Source organism: Tachypleus tridentatus, chromosome 7, assembly GCF_004210375.1.
Source record: "Tachypleus tridentatus isolate NWPU-2018 chromosome 7, ASM421037v1, whole genome shotgun sequence".
Taxonomy (NCBI): Eukaryota; Metazoa; Arthropoda; class Merostomata; order Xiphosura; family Limulidae; genus Tachypleus; species Tachypleus tridentatus.
In genome coordinates, this window is record NC_134831.1 from 55,572,361 (window position 1) to 55,592,695 (window position 20,335).

The 20,335-nt window shown below is 34.7% G+C and overlaps 1 protein-coding gene across 7 annotated transcripts in view; it reads right to left on the reverse strand.

The window, feature by feature from the left end:
• Positions 1-5,018: 5,018 nt before the first annotated feature.
• Positions 5,019-20,335, reverse strand: part of LOC143255702 (synaptic vesicular amine transporter-like) — a 116,773-nt gene continuing 101,456 nt past the window's right edge. For all 7 annotated transcript variants that reach the window (XM_076511775.1, XM_076511773.1, XM_076511770.1 and 4 more), the window contains 3 exons: positions 20,217-20,262; positions 18,961-19,048; positions 5,019-6,149 (listed from right to left, as the gene is read on the reverse strand). In XM_076511775.1, coding sequence (XP_076367890.1) covers positions 6,045-6,149; positions 18,961-19,048; positions 20,217-20,262 — 239 coding nt within the window. In that variant the 3' untranslated portion in view covers positions 5,019-6,044. The remainder of the gene's footprint in view (positions 6,150-18,960; positions 19,049-20,216; positions 20,263-20,335) is intronic.

A 20,335-nucleotide genomic window follows, 5' to 3' on the forward strand; every position in this document is an offset into this window, starting at 1 on the left:
TTCTGGAATTTCTGGATGGAACGGGTAATAGCCAGACACTCTCGTTCAATCACAGGCTAGTTCTTCTCACTACACAACAGCTTTTTACTTACGCAATTACAGGAAGCAGTGCATCTACATGTTCTTCCAGAAATACTGCTCCAACTCCAACGTCTGATGCATGAGTCTGAACAATAAATGTTATATTGAAGTATAGCATTCCAAGTAATGGTGAACTACCCAATATGTTCTTTAAGTCCAGAAATGTCATCTGCTTTGGTTGTTTCTATTTCATTTTATTGGGTTGCCCTTTCTTGGTCAGAGTAGTTAGTGGTGCAACGACATCAGTGTAGTTTAGGATGAACGTCTTACAACACCCTGCTAACTTCGGGAAGGAGCTTACTTTTTGCTTGATCGTTGGAGCTGATGTATGCGAGTTAACTGCTCCTCGTCCATAGCTATCTGTCAGTTGTCCTTGTGTCCAACAAAGTTTAGAACAGAATAATCAACGAAGCACTTAGATAGTCTGATGGTCAGACCTGCTACCCTCACTGAGTTTCTTAATATGGTCTTCCTGTCTGATTGTGAAGTCAGAAGGTCACGAGATTCAGCTTCTAAAACTTATCCAGAAGCATTTTGAGCTGTCCATCTTCTTCATAATTACCACTGCCAAAACATTAGGCTCAATTCGAAAGCTCAACGATTTCACCTTCTAACATTACCTCAACTTCTTGCTTGATCAAGCCTCTCATTTCATAGTGCATTTGGTAGAGCTTCGCCTTGACTGGATCCGTGATTATGATCTAGACCTTGTGTTGCACAAGTTCTATCTTGTCTGGTATATCTGTGTAGCCATTTGAATACTGTAACATTATATCTCATAGCTCTTTCGTTTGTTTACCAGTAAATTTTTTTTGCTGATGTTGATGTATATGTATATCTCCACCAGCGGTGTAAGATCTAGTAGTTCTTCATGTTTTTGGACAAAGTCATTATTTTCTGGCTTTTTTGTCTTTGACAGCCCCACTTGCAACGTTTATCTGTGCTTCAATAACTTAACCTGTTAAATCTTGTTCCTTTCAAAGTATCTCTTCAACAGACTTACGTGGTAGATCTTGGTCTTTCCATCCACTTTCACTTTATAGTTCATTCTGCTGACCAATTCCTGCACTTCAGAAAAACTCTTCTACTGAGATCTTACACATAATGGTATGTGTTCCCGCTCTTGGCTCTTCTTCTCCTGTTCAGAGTTCTTCATTATCTGCTTTGGATCTTGTACTGTTCTTCTGTACAGTAACTAGAAAGGTGAAAACCCAATGCTCATTTGTGAGACTTCTCAGTAAGCACATAATATTACTTATAGGTACATGTCCCAATCATATGTTCCCAAAGGTACAGCATACTCATACAGCTAAAAACCGGGTTTCTATACCCGTAGTGGGCAGAGCACAAATTGCCCATTGTGTAGCTTTGTGCTTAAGGTCAAACAAAAGAAACAACTACATCTGGGATGGTAAACAAATGCCTTAGATGCATTTACCTACCACTTGTATCAGTTCTTAAGTAAATTAGGTCTTTCTGTCAAGACTTTGTTTGGAAAGCCTACTATGCAGAACACTCCCAGGAGAATTCTGCTACTCTCAAAATCTCTATCTTTGACAGTGCTATGGCTTCTGGGTAATGTGTCAAATATCAAATACTGTCAACGAGCAATGGTTGCTCTTGTCAGATACAGATTCTAATGATCTGATCAAGTCCACAGCTACTCCACTGAATAGCTCTTTTAGGAGAAGCATCTCATCCAGTGACACTCTGGCTACTTTTCATATAGTTACTGTTCTTTGACAGATGTCACAGGAACTGCAGAATCTAGTCACATCTTTGATGACTGCCAGCCAATAGAAATTGTTAGTGGTTCTGTTGGCCATATTTTTTGCTCCTAGATATCCTCTGACAGTCTACTAAACAGCCAACTTTGTCACCTGATTTGAATATTCTGTTGGTACTAAATCTGTTTAACTTTCCATTAGAACTGCCTTGATAGATCTGGTGCATAATTCCCTTCATTATCTTCCAGTTCTTTATTTTGTAAGTCCTATTTCCTTTTTTTTTGTCTTGTGCTCGACTTTCTGCAGGGCACTGTTTCAAATTTTCTGCAGAGAAGGGTCTTTTTTTTGTGCTTCCTTTTGTTCCCGAAGACCTATATTCCAGATGTTACCTTTTAAGACTTGCAGGAGCTTGATGTCTTGATTGCTTTTATTTTCTTTAGCTTTTGTGATGACTGCATAATCATCTCGTACACGTCTTTTGATACTATCTCTTTTAGGAATAGTGACATATCAGTGTAGCACGTGAATATGAACTGTTCACGTATTAATAGATCTGTCATTCCTTCAAAAAATATCTTCACATTTTGCCATGCTAGTTCACCTTATGAAGTTTCACTGTAGACGTTCCACAAACTGTAATAAAGTTTCTTCCGTGTCAGGTTTAAATTCTCCAAACGTCTGACAAAAATCTTCGTCAGTGAGTTCAGAGCATTTAAGCAAGGCCATCTTTAAGATGTCACAGCCCATGGCATTTCTGACGTTATGACCACATACATTGGTAGAGCTTTTAGTGTGAGAAGAGAATTGAAACAGACTTCTAAGTCACCTTTGCCACAATTCTGACTTTGGGTAAATCTTTCATCTCTCTTCAGGAAAGCTCCATGTCATCTTTCTGTTCATCAAATTGGGGCTGCTTGGTTGGTTCGCCCTAAACTTATTGCCGTTCTTGTGCCCTCTATCTTTCTGTTGGGTGAGCTTGGCGATCTCAGTTTGTGCTCTTATATTTTCTTCCTCTCTTCTCTGCGCATGTTCTTCTCTCCATTTTTGTTGTCTAATAAACTCTTGTATATCACCCTCTTTAAGCTCAAGTTGCTCATCCCTCCCTAACAACTTATCAGAGTCATTCGGCATGCTTGTATAGTATGGGCGTGACCTCTATAATATTTTCACCATAATTACAGCTGTGTGTATATAGGTCTGTGAAATAATTGCAAGTATTATATTGCTGGCACTGTTTTTCTGCAGCTCATTGTCTTTACCAAAGCAGAGAAGAACTTGCTTTTGTCATCATGTATTCCAGGTCCATTCTTGTTCTGCTTGTTGAATGTTTCACCAGCCTTATGTAGACTGTTGTTGCCCCATGGATGGCGAATAACCAACCATCTCTTTCACTGTCTGTGGTTCAGGAAACATTTATGGTTATGATGATAAATAATTGTTGACTCTGGTCTTTGAAAGACGCTGACAGACTTTTTCTGCTTCACCTTTTACAGAGTCTCTAAATTTTCTGTCTAAATTGATTTCTACAGGTTCCACTAGCAACAGATATTTACCTTACAAAAAGCATCTGAGATCTGAGAGTGATTATCTTTTGAAGAATCATTTAAGTAATCCTCCCCATGCTTAATTGTTGTTTGCAGGGTTGTTGTGAAACATGAATGTTCACACTTGTAAAGGGCAATGTATCGATGATGGGATACACATTCTCGAATTGCAATGTCATAGTGAAAAATTTTGCTGTTTGTAGACGTTCTGTGATGCTACTGAGGTTTGTGAAGTGTAATAAAGCTGTGATTAGGGTGAATGCAGTACATTCTGTAACCAGTCTTAAAGAGTTATCTTGTATTTTCTTAATTTTATTCAGATGCATAGCACTCATAGTGGTAATAGATAATGCATCCTTCACATAGGATGTTGGTAACACTCTTTAACACTATTTCCTTTTGAAATTTTCATTTCATTGATCAGTCGTTTGGTACCTCATTGTTAATGAGGTTGGTGAATTAAGTTGTCTGTAAAAGGTTACCATTAAGTACTTCATTGTTTCATCACTTCATGAGGTGCATTGCCTGAAAAGAATGTTGACGATTTGTCCTCATAAGCGTGTGTGTCGTTAAACCAGGAGAAGTTGGCTAAAATGGAAGGTTAATTAAAAACAAACACGTTCCGAAAGATATTGATCGTCATTTGAGCTGCTGTGTATTGTGTTCTTCCTTGATCAGAATAATTGTCCTCCAAGTTTGTTAAATAATTAATCATTACAAATAATAATAATCGCATATAATGTTCGTCATGCTCTTCTTGAAACAAGTAGTTTTCAAAGGCTCTCTTGTCTGGAGTTGTTTAGATTTTGAGTAAGACGTTTATTTGTTTTGAATTTCGCGCAAAGCTACACGACGGCTATTTGTACTAGCCGTCCCTAATTTAGCAGTGTAAGACTAGAGGGAAGGTAGCTAGTCATCACCACCCACCGCCAACTCTTGGATTACTCTTTTACCAATAAATAGTGGGATCGACAGTCACAGTATAACTCCTCCACGGCTGAAAGGGCGAGCATATTTGGTGTAACGGGAATTCAAGTCCGGAACCCACAGAGTGCGAGTCGAACGTTCTAACCACCTAGCCATGGCAAACCCTTTGGATAGTATGAAAGAATGGAGGAGTAAAGATGATCTGCCAATCCAGTTGTTATGTGTATACCTGCATATTTTTACAACAAACGTGCTTAAAATAAGCCTATGTATAATAAGTCTAACTAATATGGAATTTTTCCGATCAATTCGTTAATGAAACTAGCAAATCAAAACTATTTTAAGCAACTGAATTTATCAAAAATCATGATGTTAATTTTTTGAGACCTGCGAAATGGCAACATTGATACCTTGACGATATCGGATGATGAAGAATAGATTATCAGCTGATTTGACTTGGAAAATATTTTAAATAAAAGAAACAAACAAAAATATCAACAGTTTTCCTGTTTATTTAGGGAAGGTGGGCATTTGATTCTGTCAGAAGAAATTACGTGAATAAATACAACTCCAGGAAAAGTTATAAAACTATGTGCGAAGAGGTGATTTTGTATTTTTATAGATTATTATTTCGTAAACCTCCGCATGTATAAAGTGATCACCTTCAACTACATGTTTATAAATTCAACGAATAATGTTTTAACAAAAATTGTTATTACATAGAGATCACCACTTATTCTTTGGTTGACATTTTTATTGCCAATACTACATTAGACTGTACAACAATCAACATTGTCACGCATGTCAAAATCATACAACACATGCTTGTATATACGTTTTACACAGAAGACCCAGAAAAACTGGTTTCGGTTTTATCGCTGATAACATATACAATGGCGGACAAAATACGTATCGTATCACTTTGAAAACTTTACATGTTGTCACGAGAAAAAAGTTTACACACTGTCACGCAACTGCAAAAAGTATTACTACGCTAAGGAAGCTGAGTTTTGTCTTCAGTTTGGCCCATAAACAACATAAAATTTCGATATTTTTAGCATTATATATATTGTAGATAATATGGTTCCATATATTGCACAATTTGGCCGTTTAAAAAATTATGATTCGAAATCTGAATTTCTAAACTACATTTTAGGGTTTTGAGATCATATTAAAAAAACAAGAATATAGTTTAAAATCAATATTTTTTTCTTATTATAGTAGAAAAGTGAAAAATTAGAACAAAAATAATTCTGATTCTAATGAAAGATCTTTAAAACATTAGCGAAACCTATAGAGGTAACAAGACTCATTAGGAAAAAAAGTTTCAGAATTGGTAAGTAGTCAATACATAACACTACTCAGCCTGTTTTTAACTGCAGGACGCAATTTTACCATTTGTTTTCTCTTACTAAAAATGTCAAATATCAGTAGCATCTGCTTACACGCATATATTTTTAAATAAATTATATATGAGCGAAATATTCAATATGTGAATATCATTAACATGTTATATATATAAGATAAAAACAAGTATAGTTACGGTTATTTATTTCTTTTTGAAACACTGTCTTATCAGAATAAGGTTGGCGGTCATTAAGCTGCCACAAACAATCGGAACAGTTGATTTACATAAAGTATACGTTCTCTTAGGCTATTTTTAAAACAACATGAAAGAAGTATATTTTATTCGAGGTGAACCAACAGAATGCTCACAGCAAAGCTCCTGAAAGACGACATGAAAACAACTTCAAATAGCAACATTTCATTGGACCAGCTCTTGAGAAGGAGGCTTCCTAATTTCATCTTCCTCTGGTGATTCGTCGTTGGTGTAGCTGACGTAACGAACGGACGTATCTCTCAGTAAAGACTATGTGGAAGAAAATGTAACAAGTGAGCTATGAGTCAGTGCAGATAAATTTGACTTTCATTTCTTTAATTCTATTCCTGTCGTGTTTACTCATCTACGGTTTTTCTTAATCACGTTGAGTCCAGTAACAAAAATAAGCCAACGTAAAAAAGTAAAAATAGAATAAGTAAAACAATATTTAAATAGATTTTGCAAAACTCGCACAGACCTTATTTATTACACTATGTAACAAAATTTTTACTTTTTCTTGTTCCTGGATAGAAAGTGTTATTTCCAAATTGCTTATGTCTAAAGTAAATGGAAAAGACCTATTTTTCTCTTCAAACTTTGCTTTTGTGTCCTGGGAGCGTATAACGAAAACATGATGGGAGACTATATTTGGTTTGTTTTTTGTTTTTTTGGAATTTCGCACAAAGCTACTCGAGGGCTATCTGTGCTAGCCGTCCCTAATTTAGCAGTGTAAGACTTGAGGGAAGGCAGCTAGTCATCACCACCCACCGCCAACTCTTGAGCTACTTACTCTTTTTCCAACGAATAGCGGGATTGACCGTCACATTATACACCCCCACGGCTGGGAGGGCGAGCATGTTTAGCGCGACGCGGGCGCGAAACCGCGACCCTCGGATTACGAGTCACACGCCTTACGCGCTTAGCCATGCCAGGCCCCTATATTTGGGGGCTGATACGTGAAAGTGATTTACATTACAGTCGCAAATCTCGAAAAACTACTCACTTCTAAACATTTTTGTATAACTTTAGTTATACATGTAAATCTTCATATGTTGTTTTATTCAGACCTTATGTAAATGAAAATGTGCAAATTAGCCCGTTTTTACACAGAAAATAGGCTAATTTCTAAATTTCATTATCCAGGTCACAAAAGCAAAGTTTGAAGGGAATAATGGCCATTTTCCATAATTTTATAACATAAGCAATTAAGAAATAACACGTACTATCTAGGAACAGAATTTGTGTTACATAGTGTTATAAATGCTCTACAGCAAAATAAATTAAAGGACTTCAGAATCGATAGAAAATTTGTGCCACAAGCACTTTGGTTGGTAAATTTTATATATATATATATATTTTAACATGAACGATTTTACTCTCGATCTCTATTACCGCTACTATTAGATTAGTTTCATGCGTGTTCATTAGTTGAGTGTTGTGCGTGTGCATTATAGGCCAAATATTACAAACACAGCTATAAACTTAATAGACTTACAAATCGTATAAATTGAAACACATATATAATGTTTATATATGACTACATAACAAAAATCATTTCATTTATCTAATGCGTTTTAATTGGTTAGCAATAACTTGCTTGTTATTTTGTATCATGTTGTAGGTAGTTTATTTTTTGCCGTTTTTACTACAAGTGGTAATTCACAGCAAGCGCGTACAGTCAAACTTTTAATTAGAAATATAATATTCGTGTAAATTCGTTTTAAATAACAATCAGTAATGGTATTAAATATTACAGATATTTATTTTATATCGATTTTATTGCATCATCTGGGAAAAATTAAGTTATTTCAAACGCATCCCTCGTAATATTTACACTCTAATATCTTTACTTAGAAAAGTGGTAAGACTCGCAATGTTTTTTACTTTGATACCAATTTTTTACAGTTCCCTGTCCAGTCAATACAAATTTGTTTCCTTATGTGGAATAAACCTTTAACTGTTATAGGATACAATAAACCTTTAACTGTTATAGGATACAATAAACCTTTAACTGTTATAGGATACAAATCAAATTTTTCACTCATGAGCTTTTCCTCAACTTAAACGTTTGGTTTGTTTCAGATTTTTCATATAAAGTTACAGGCTAACTGCTCTAATTTTGCCTTGATAGATTAGAGAGAAGGTAAGTGGTCAACAGCGCCTAGTGTAGGCTCGTAGATTATTCTTATATGACTAAATCGTAGTATTTCATAATCATTCTTATAGCGCACTCGCAGAGTGTGTTTTGAATTCCAGTTGGAGCGCGTTAACGACTAAGTCACGCCAGGCCTAAGGTTGAATGAACTTGAATTAGGATAAACTGTGCATAATAATAAACGTTACTATGCAAGAATATTTTCATAAAGGGCAAAAACATATTTCGCTCTTGATAACAAAACGACTAACCATCACTGGTTTAAAAAACTCGTTGCAATTACTGAATGGTTGTTTTGGATGTCTTAAGCGTTTATTATGTAATCAGTTTGTATGTAACAAATTTCAATAATGCTTGTGATGTTTCATGGTGTAGATAATGGTATTGTGTGTATATTGAATGTATGGTAACCTTGATTTCACTTAACTAGTTAACAAGTAGTTAGAACCATAGGTACCAGAATATGTTGTTTTTGAATTAAGCACAAAGCTACACAATGGGCTATCTGTGCTCTGCCCACCACGAGTATCGAAACCCGGATTTTAGGATGGTAAGTCTGCAGACATACCGCTGAGCCACTAGGGGGCGTTACCAGAAGAATCGTACGTTTAGTTTACAAAAATGATTGAAAAGTTAAAGGACTAATTGAAAAGCCGAAACCACATAAAGAGAAAACGTGTGTATTTAACAGATAGAAACTATAAAATTAAATTATTTAAGTGTTAACTTTGAAAGAGTATTACCATGAAAAAGCGAGTTTAAATAACTGAAGAAAAATTAAGGAATTGAAGTTAATTTCAACTGAAGTTGAAGATCTGAACCTTATTAAAATAAAAGTAAGCTCTAAAACACGCATGACGGCTGGTTTATACAATAATAATAATACAAATCTCGATTTTGTGAGATTATCTTCGGGATAAGATTGACTAAAATATACATTGAACAGGATAAGCCAAGATATGACAAGTTAGAATTTCTTGTCCCAAAAAGCTATTGATCTTTTCTTCTTATGTTAGCAAACAAGCATAAGTCAGTAACGGGGTTTCCTGTGGATTAATTGTATTTTGTTGGCATAGCACAAAACAATGTGTATGTTGTGTTTTCTTATAACAAAGCCAAATCGGGCTATCTGCTGTGTCCATCGAGGAGAATCGAACCCCTGATTTTAACGTTGTAAATCCGCAGATTTACTGCTGTACCGTGAGGGGGGATAGCCAAAAATACAGATATGAATTAATTTGGGTTATCCATTTTAATTACCAAGTTTCCATGAACAGTCATTTCTTATGTGTTCACTATTTCGCTGTAGTACATCTTTAAACACTGGTAGTCTCAGTAATACCATGACTGTTAGAAATTATAAATATCAGAAATCATTGTTAGATGGTGAGACTTAGACTCGTTCTAAATTAGCTTCAGTATGGGAGCTCTATTGAACCCTTTTAGTTGCGAGTCTACAGAATTAATCAGTAACCTACATATTTACATAAACATGGATTAAGAAACTAAGCTTCATGATTTGAAAAGTTTTAAAGTAACAGTAAGCTGGAAAACACATTTGTCTGCTAACTTGGATGCTAACACTATGTAACATAATCTTGTTTACTGGAAGTCGTGACAAGATTGATAAGAAATATACACAAAAGGAATCAAAAACACGTACTTCTATTGTTTGTCTGATTCAGTTTCGTAAGCGTGAACGTGAATGCCTTTCTTCAACCATTTGGAGCCCGACATGGCCAAGCGTGTTAAGGCGTGCGAATCGTAATCTGAGGGTCACGGGTTCGCATCCCCGTCGCGCCAAACATGCTCGCCCTCCCAGCCGTGGGGGCGTTACAATGTGACGGTCAATCCCACTATACGTTGGTAAAAGAGTAGCCCAAGAGTTGGCGGTGGGTGGTGATGACTAGCTGCCTTCCCTCTAGTCTTACACTGCTAAATTAGGGACGGATAGCACAGATAGCCCTTCAGCAGCTTTGTGCGAAATTAAAAAACAAACAAAACAAACAATTCAACCATTTGTGAAAACTGTTGAAGGTTCAGGTATCAAAACGTGACCACTGCAAACCTGGAGATGTTAAGACTGTGCTCATTTGCACCTACAATAAGAGCTTCGTCTCTAAGAAAGGTTTTATGTCAGCAATACATGTATACATTTTCACAACTTGAAGTAAAAATCATGTACATAACATATTAATGACAACATAGTGAAATCATAAGGTAAACACTCCATACGTGTTTTGGCTTATGGACATCATTGCTTTCTTTGGTAAGGTTTTATTAAGATTATTGTTAACAATGACCGTACAACATTTCAGTGACTAGAAAGCAACGAAGTATTTAAAACGCACATTTCTTCTTGGAATAGACATATCAAACAAAGAATTCAAGATGCATCACTGTAAGTCAAACTTTGCACATATGCATTTAAGATTAGCTCAAAGATGACACACAATTAAACCAGTGACCTTCGAGAAAGTTGTAATAAAATCAGCCTTACAGAATACCAATACCACAATCGGTATTTTTCGCTTTCAGACATAAAGGCCAAATTCTAAAATTTATTTTCAACTGATATTATTCCAAAATAACTAATTACATATATGGAGCAAACAGCCATAAAGCAAATTTACCTTTAAGCCACAAATATCAGTAAACCAATCAAAACACTTCCAATAATATCTTTTCCAGAAATCTCACCAATCTAATGAAGAGAAACGAACCTTATAAAAAACAAACTTTCAGACAATCACTCTAACTTACTGATATAAAGAAAATTAATAAGGATCAAAGAAAGCTGCCTTGGAGAACCAGTGATGATGACAACGTACGAGAATGTGAATTATACTACAGAAGTCTTCTACTCTTACCTCCTGAATGGCAATCATCCTTTTTCAACGTAACACACATCATCAACTGAGAACATTCCAAAGAGAATTGGTCATAATACATTACCAGAAGTAAGATTATCTTAAAAAAAATCAAGATTTTCCTTGGAAACTGTACAAAGCCTATATAAGAAGAGTTTTATTCAATTCCCAATAGTTAATACTAATATCTCAGCAATACTACATGAAAAACCCTAAATTGTATATGAGTTACTCCACCTACATAATGACCTAAATATACTACTAATGGAGTTTTCTGTAGTATCAGCGATGTTTAAAAAATTCTGATTATTAAAGGTAGCTTTTATGGCCTGTAAATTGCGTGCACCATTGACCTTTCAATTCATAACTCTTGTTAAAAAACAACACTAAAATCTGTAACTAACAAATATAACAAAATGATATTGTGATATGACAATATTAGAAGTGAAGATTTTAATTAAAAGGTATCGTAATATTAGAGAATTAGCAGTAATTATAATTAAAAAATGTTGTCATGCGATGGTATTAGTAGTAAAGGTTATAATTAAAGGGTATTGTGATCTAACACGATTTGTAGTGAAGGTTATAATTAAAGAATACTGTGGTCTGACAGTATTAGTAGTGAAGGTCGTAATTAAAGGGTATTGTGATCTAACAGTATTAGTAATGAAGGTGGTAATTAAAGGGTAATGTGATTTAACAGTATTAGTAGTAAAGTTTGTAATTAAAGGGTCATCTGACAGTATTAGTAGTGAAGATCGTAATTAAAGGGTATTGTGATATAACAGTATCAGTAGTGAAGGTTATAATTAAAGGGTATTGTGATCTAACAGTATTAGTAGTGAAAGTTGTAATTAAAGGGTATTGTGATCTAACAGTATTAGTAATGAAGGTATTAAAGGGTATTTTGATTTAACAGTATTAGTAGTAAAGTTTGTAATTAAAGGGTCATCTGACAGTATTAGTAGTGAAGGTCGTAATTAAAGGGTATTGTGATATAACAGTATTAGTAGTGAAGGTTATAATTAAAGGGTATTGTGATCTAACAGTATTAGTAGTGAAGGTTGTAATTAAAGGGTTTTGTGATCTAACAGTATTAGTAATGAAGGTCGTAATTAAATGATCATCTGACAGTATTAGTAGTGAAGGTCGTAATTAAAGGGTATTGTGATCTAACAGTATTAATAGTGAAAGTTATAATTAAAAGGTATTGTGATCTAACAGTATTTGTAGTGAAGGTTGTAATTAATGGCTATGGTCATCTGACAGTATTAGTAGTGAAGGTTGTAATTAAAGGGTATTGTGATCTAACAGTATTAGTAATGAAGGTCGTAATTAAAGGGTATTGTGATCTAACAGTATTAGTAATGAAGGTATCAAAGGGTATTTTGATTTAACAGTATTAGTAGTGAAGTTTGTAATTAAAGGGTCATCTGACAGTATTAGTAGTGAAAGTTATAATTAAAGGGTATTGTTATCTAACAGTATTAGTAGTAAAGGTTATAATTAAAGGGTATTGTGATCTAACAGTATTTGTAGTGAAAGTTATAATTAAAGGGTATTGTGATCTAACAGTATTAGTAGTGAAGGTTGTAATTAATGGCTATGGTCATCTGACAGTATTAGTAGTGAAGGTTGTAATTAAAGAGCATGGTCATCTGACAGTATTAGTATTGAGAATCCTAACTATCATATGATAGTATCAGTAGTGAATAAGACGCACAGCTGTATTGTAGATTGGTCTCAAAGGTTAATCAATCATGCTTTATGTGATCTTCATATTAAAGACAAAAACACCTAAAAAATCTCAAATGTTACTGCGAAAACAGGTTTGATGATTCCATTCTGAAGTATTTATATGCTTATATATATATATAATATAAAACTGGTCAGAAGAGGAAGGTTTTTAAGAGAGCAACTTTTCCAGGAAACAAGTTTCGTTTCTCAGCATAATCAGGGCCGCATTTACACTGGGGCAGAGTAAACCATATATAGTATATAGTCCAGGGCGGCAAATTTAAGAAACATAGAATGAAGTGGGCAATAAATATTCGATGAATTATTATTAATTTTGTAATGCAGGGTCGCCACAACCCGCTGTACCAGATCGAGGTACCAATCAAGAACGCTGACTGACCATGTGACCGATCACCTGATTAATGGCGTAACTAATATAAAGGCTTCACTTCTGGAGAGATCACGTGGAAGTAGGGGTGACTCTATAATTTAAAATTCATCATGTTTTGGTGATTGAACTAATGTTATTAAACGTTACCTCATGAAACAAAGACGGAAAAGAAAATTAAATTTCTCTATTTGTATGGTTTTAAGACAAAGGATTTTTTTTTTTTTTACCCACCGCTATTAAATTTTCAGAAGTATGTGTGGTGGTAGGGTTGTGTTTTCTTTTCAAAAATCACTTATCTTATATAGTATAACTCTCGTAATGAAAAACATCATTTTCTGTATTGTAAGTTTATTAATATTATATATATATATATATTAAATCAGGATTTTTATACTACAACAACAAAAACACCACCTACAGTAAAACACACTGAAAAACAGTTTAGCTTCTTCCTCATTATAAAGCTATAAACGTTAAAGTGGCCCATTAAGATATAAACAGGTTGGTACAAAAACCAACGAAGTCATTAATTAATATCACCATAAAAATTAAACTTGTTCTCAGTTAGTTGTATGGAAATTTTGGATGTAGCATAACAAAACAAAAAAAAACTATTAGCAATAACTCTACCAAGGAAACAAACACTAATAACAAAATAAACTTATTTGTAAATATAATTACAAATTTCACAACAGACTTCTTAGCCGAATACACAAAACCCATACAAACAATAAATTGCTTTGACATATTCATAAACATAGCAAAAAAACACATCAAATCTTACATTTCACAAACATTAACAATACTAACGGAATACCTCTCAACTTAAATTCACTGTTATATATATCAACATCCAAGGTGCACTGGCTTCCAAGAAACATGAAATCGAAGACATAATTTAGTAAACTAACCCAGAAATTGTAATATTAAGTGAAACCCTATAATACAAAACCAACAAATTTAAAATACCTTATTATACAAGTATTATAAAAGACAGATTAAATAAACAGGATAAAAACAAAGGAATGCTGCTGCTATACAAAATTAATCTTTCAGTTTATGAAATCTAAATCAGCAGTTATAACAAAAATATAATTGTCGATATCCTGTTAAGTAATCGTTCAATAGTCACAACAGCAGGAATTTATTGTTCACCTACAAAACAAATAGATTTAAACTTAATAAACAACATTTTTTCCCACAATCAAAATACCATTTTAATAGATCTAAACAATAAACATATTAATTTTGGTTGTAATTCAACAAATGCTAATGGAAGGCTTCTCCTACAATTTATACATGAACATAACACAGCCTTCCTGAATGACGATATGCCTACGCATACCACTAATACTAGTGACATACTAGACGTATGTTTAAGCTCGTATAACATGAGCCAAAAGCTAATAAAATTTCATGTGGGAAATGATGTAGAAAGCGACCATCTACCAACATGGTGTGCCTTCGATCTAACTCCCCGTAAAAATACTATACATAGAAAAGAAAATTTGGTTACAAAAAAGCAAATTGAAAAGAATACCAAAAACAATTAGACCATCTACTGCCAAACAAAATTATAACAACAGCTAAAAACAAAATAGATATAGATAACTGCTGTCAAAAAATCACGGAATGCCTACAAACCGCAGCAAATCAGGCAATACCAAAACAACAACATAAAACTATAAATAATACATGGAAACCGCATAAACAACTGTTAACACTAATCAAGCACAGACGACAATTAAGAAGACAAAACATGGAGACAAGAGACAGTGAATTACAAACACAAATAAATAAAATAAGAAACTAAATCAAAGCAGAAGTTAAATTATTAAAACAAGAAAAAAATGGACGATTTCTGCACCAAACTTAATGAAAAAACACAGAGCCAAAACAATTATGTATATACCTTAAAAGACTCACAAACAGAGACACAACAAGAAAATACCCGCCACTAGAACACAATAATACCACAGCATATACAAATAAAGAAAGAGCCGAAATATTCGAACAACAACTTCAAAACACGTTTACAACACACAACAACCCAGACATGAACACATACTTCTAAAACAAAGCAAATAACTTTATAATGAATAACAGTGAACTATTCAAACCACTCTTTCCAATAGACGTAAATAACTATCAAATCAACGGTACAAATGACTACACAAACATAATGCTCACAAACACAGTTTAAGCACAAGAACTCATAGAAGCAATAACAAACACCAAAAATAAATCACAAAAAGATGGTATACAAGCCATTCTTCTTAAAAAAAAACACTCCGAAATTATTTGAACATCTCACGGCAATTTTTAATTTATCATTATACTTTGGTTATATCCCGGTCATATCATTGCATATAATACATGCAAATGTATCAATGTTCCATTATGAAGGAAACCCAGCCAATAACCCAAATAGCTACCGACCAATCAGCCTGACCAGTTGTGTAGGAAAAATTCTATAGAGAATAATCAGTAACACACTCTCCACATTTCTGGAGATAATTACCAGAAGAACAAAATGGTTTCAGAAAATTCAGATAAACAGACCACTTAGATCAACCGAAGCAATTGTTGATAATTTTAATAAACGAGAATGCACTGTCGCTTGCTTTCTCGATATTGAGAAGGCATTCTACACTGTATGGCATAACGGTCTCCTGTTCCGAACGCAAGAAATGGGACTACAGCGGGGATCTATTCGCTGGCTGTCAAACTTTTTGGAAAACAAATTATGTAGAGTAAATGTTGAAGAGACCTTCTCTGAGAGTTTCACTCCAGAAGCTGGTGTCCCTCAAGGAGAGGTTATTAGATCTATCCTATTCATCATGTACGTAAATAATATACCTCTAAAGATCCAAATAATGGATACTCCTCATAGTTCGCAGACGATGTAGCAATCTGGAAAAGTGCACCAACACCAGCAATAGCAGCCACAAACATACAACTACAATTAAATAGAATAAGTGAATATTGTCAAAAATGTAGAGTCAAAATAAACACAACTAGTAGTATTCAGTAAGTTAACTAAACATAAAAAAACACAAACACAGATTTATATGAATGGAGAACTACTCCAGAATGCTACATCAGCAAAATTTTTAGGACTTACGTTTGACTCAAAACTTACGTGGGTGAACCACATAAATAATATAATAACAAAAATTCGGCGAATAACAAAATATGCTAGGAATCTAACTGGCAAAAACAGTGGAGCTACGGCAGACAACATCATAAAAATATATAAAACATACATTAGACCAGTCATTGACTAGGCAGCCCATGCAGAAATAAACGTAAGCAAAAAACTACTTAAAACTACAAACAATACAAGATATACTACTCACAACAGCTTATAAAGTACCCATAACAACATCATCTGAATTCATGCATAAATACGCACACATGGAAACAATAACAGATAGACTCCTGCATAGTACAATAAACTATTTTGACAAAAATTGGAGAAAAAATGAACTAGTAAGCGAACTTGACAGGTATTGTTTACATTATTGTTTACATTATTGTTTACATAATGAGGATTTACCTAAGCACCTTTTCCAGTAAATATATATTTCCTAAATAAATAAAACGCCACCTATAAACTAGACTCCAGATTAGTTTAGGGATTAACTACTAAACATTGAAAATTTTTTTATGTAAACGTTTTATAGTTAATTGTTTGTTTGTTTTTTGAATTTCGCACAAAGCTACTCGAGGGCTATCTGTGCTAGCCGTCCCTAATTTAACAGTGTAAGACCAGAGGGAAGGTAGCTAGTCATCACCACCCACCGCCAAATCTTGGGCTACTCTTTTACCAACGAATAGTGGGATTGACCGTCACATTATAACGCCCCCACGACTAAAAGGGCGAGCGTGTTTGGCGCGAAGGGGATGCAAACCCGCGACTCTCAGATTAGGAGTCGCACGCCCTAACACGCTTGGCCATGCTGGGCCCTTTATAGATAATACTTAACTAATGAAAGTGCAAATATTCTATGGAAGTATAAGAGAAATGATTTATTTACACCAAGTGTATGTGTAGATTGTGCATGGACATTGCCCTGAAAGGGGCCTGAGTAAGTGCGGGTTACTCTGGCCCTTGTGTACCATATATAAATACACTTGACAGTTGTAAAACCAAAACTTGAAGGAAGAAGAAAGAGGTTAACGAAACCTGACCCCCCTTGGGTAGATAAACATCAATACCTTAATAACCATACAGAAACAGAAGAAACTGTTATGAATAATTCAATCAGTTGTCTTCCACTTTCACAGATCCCACACTTTTATCGTGTATAACGAGATAATGATCCAATTAGACACATTAATGAGAGACCTACTACCGCAAACTCACTAAATATGCTTGTTACAGTATCTGTAATTGTTAAACCTTGCTAATACTAACTGGGCTGGCCCGGTATGGCCAGGTGGTTAAGGCACTAGACTCGTAATCAGAGGTTTTCGGGTTCGAATCCACATCACACCAAATATGCTCGCCCTTTCAGCCGTGGGGGCGTTATAATGTGACGGTCAATCCAACCATTCGTTGGTAAAAGAGTATCCCAAGAGTTGGCGGTGAGTGATGATGACTAGCTACTTTCTCTCTAGTCTTACACTGCTAAACTTGGGACGGCTAGCGCAGATAACATTTGTGTAGCTTTGCGCGAAACTCGAAGCAAACCAAACTAACTGAGCTCTAAATGTGTTAACAGAAAATAAGTTTTTACTTTGCCATAGACATAGCCAAAGCATTCTACAGATTATTTAAGATATTGCACAATCCAATTATGAAGCGATTGTTAAATTGCACTCTTACAATTCGTAGCACCTAAAACTATAAGTATCAAGTTCTGTATCAAGCCATATGGCTCAGCACAGTGAATGTCGTAAATAATAGAAATAAACGAATGATAGATCCTACTTATGAACTTTACGGATGCTGTGATGAAGGCTTAAGCATCGATATGTTTTTCGGATTCTTATCATTTCACTGAAAAAGGCATTAAATTTAGAAAATTGTCACTGGTCTCAGCACTACAACTCGAAAAAATTGAACTCCACAGTTATAACATTAGTGGTTCAATGGTACATGAGTCAAGTTTCCACACATCTTTTACCTTGTGTTAAAGAGCATTTAAAGCTTTGTTTCATTTTATAACAATTTTTGTTTTGAGTGTGAATTCCTTGAAAATTATACACCAGTATACTGATAAAGCGGATACAAGCACGTGCCCTTCCTGGTCATTGATTTTAAATCTTTTTTCCCTCTAATTTAACGGCATAATAATATTTAATAATTAATATTTAGTTTGCTAAAAATAATTTATGCCGGTGTTTAGTATTCCAACTGTAATATCATTTGCTCCGTACCGGTACACACTAGCTAAAACTCACATATAACTCTGCTCTTACTAACTATTGTCCCCCGCTGGTACAGCGGTAACTCTACGGATTTACAACGTTAAAATCAGGGGGTTCGATTCCCCTCAGTGGACTCAGCAGAGAGCCTAATGTGGTTTTGCTATAAAAACACACGAACTAACTATTTACCTGGTTGCGCCCTGATTTTGAAAGTCGGTTTTCTCAGGGTACTCCCGTTTCAGCCCCACAGCAAATTCTGATGTTTTTGAATCTATAGATCCCTACCCTCTTGTGTTTGGTTTTTTTGTAGAGTCAATATTTAGCCTCCCGCGGACCACCATTGGACCTTTGCCACCCGATTGCATTACAAATTCGTTAACTTTAAATCTTGTCGGTTTAGCTATTAATAATCAATCACTAGCCCAGTTAAATTTTACTTCACGAGTAGGCCGAAGAGAATGTCTCTTCTGAGTGCCCTCGATTGCTTTGCATCTCTTCTTGAGATGCAAAGTGTTAAATCGAAATACCTGCCACGAATTTTATTTTATTTACCTGGTTTTCCTCCCTCGCTGGTGGTTTTCTCAGTATAAACATCAGAGGGCAGTAGAGGAAACATACAACAGAAATAACACACATTAACCTGAAAAGTATAAAAGAGATATTGTTGGGATTTTCGGTATGAGCACTCAAACCAGGCAATAATCAAATAAACAACACTACTGGTATTTTTTTCATAAGACACTAGTTATATAGATACGTTATTAAATTATAACATATAGAAACATAACTGTATTTTACTTTTACCCATGTTATCACCACACAATTTTTTTGCACCTATACAATATAACTTTTGTGTTCTAACTGAGTAAGAATGTGTAAGTATACGAGTATTTCATTACTACATATTATAAATTATTATTTGTTTTTAGCCCAAAGCTACATAAAGAGTTATCCGCGCTCTGTCTACAGCAAGGAATGGAACCCCGGAGTTTCCGATTGCCAGTGCGCAAATTTACCGCTCTGAGCCGCTGAAGGACATACACAATTAAAATAACCATTTTAAAGATTTTTTTTTTACTTATATTTTCTTATGGAACTCTTGTGTCTTAGTTAGGCAAGCCATACCTACTTTTTATGGAATCTACAAAAGTTAAGAAGGAAAAGGTCTGAGAGTCCTAGATTATGGAATTGTGATAATCCAGTAGCAGGCATGGATATGCATTCCATTTTCTTAATAAAATGTTCATCTATTATTAGACTTATAGCTAAAACAAATGCAATATCTGGTCACACAATTTCAGCTTTTGGCGTACTAAAACATGCAAAATGTATCTACAGTCTTCTTTCATCTCAGCGAAAGAGCTATTGCTAGCTTACAAATGATTCATAAATATAACTATAATTGGATTTCAGAAAACATTTTATGAACTTTTCTTTCATGTTTTGGCCTGGCATGGTCAGGTGGTTGAGGTATTTGATTCGTAATATGAGGGTCGCAGATGTGAGTCTCCATCACCCAACCATGCTTGCCTTTACAACCGTGGGGGCGTTACAAAATTACAGTTAATCTCCCTATTTGTTGGTAAAAGAGTAACCCAAGAGTTGGCGGTGAGAGGTAATGATTAACTGCCTTCCCTCTAGTCTTACATTGCTAAATTAGGGACGAGTAGTGCGGATAGCCCTCGTGTAGCTTTGCGCGATATTCGAAAACAAACTCTCGTGTTTTTATATCAAATGTTAAACCAAACAAAAAATCTATGTTAAAAGGATCTTTCGAAGCAATATTAGAAAACAAACTTAAAATTTACCCTCTAAATCCTATAGCTTGCATTACTCCACCACCAATGGCAGGACCTGATAAAAAAGAAATAGACACACACAAAAACCTGGTGAAACTAACTCGCAAGGTTTAAAAATAGCTAATGAC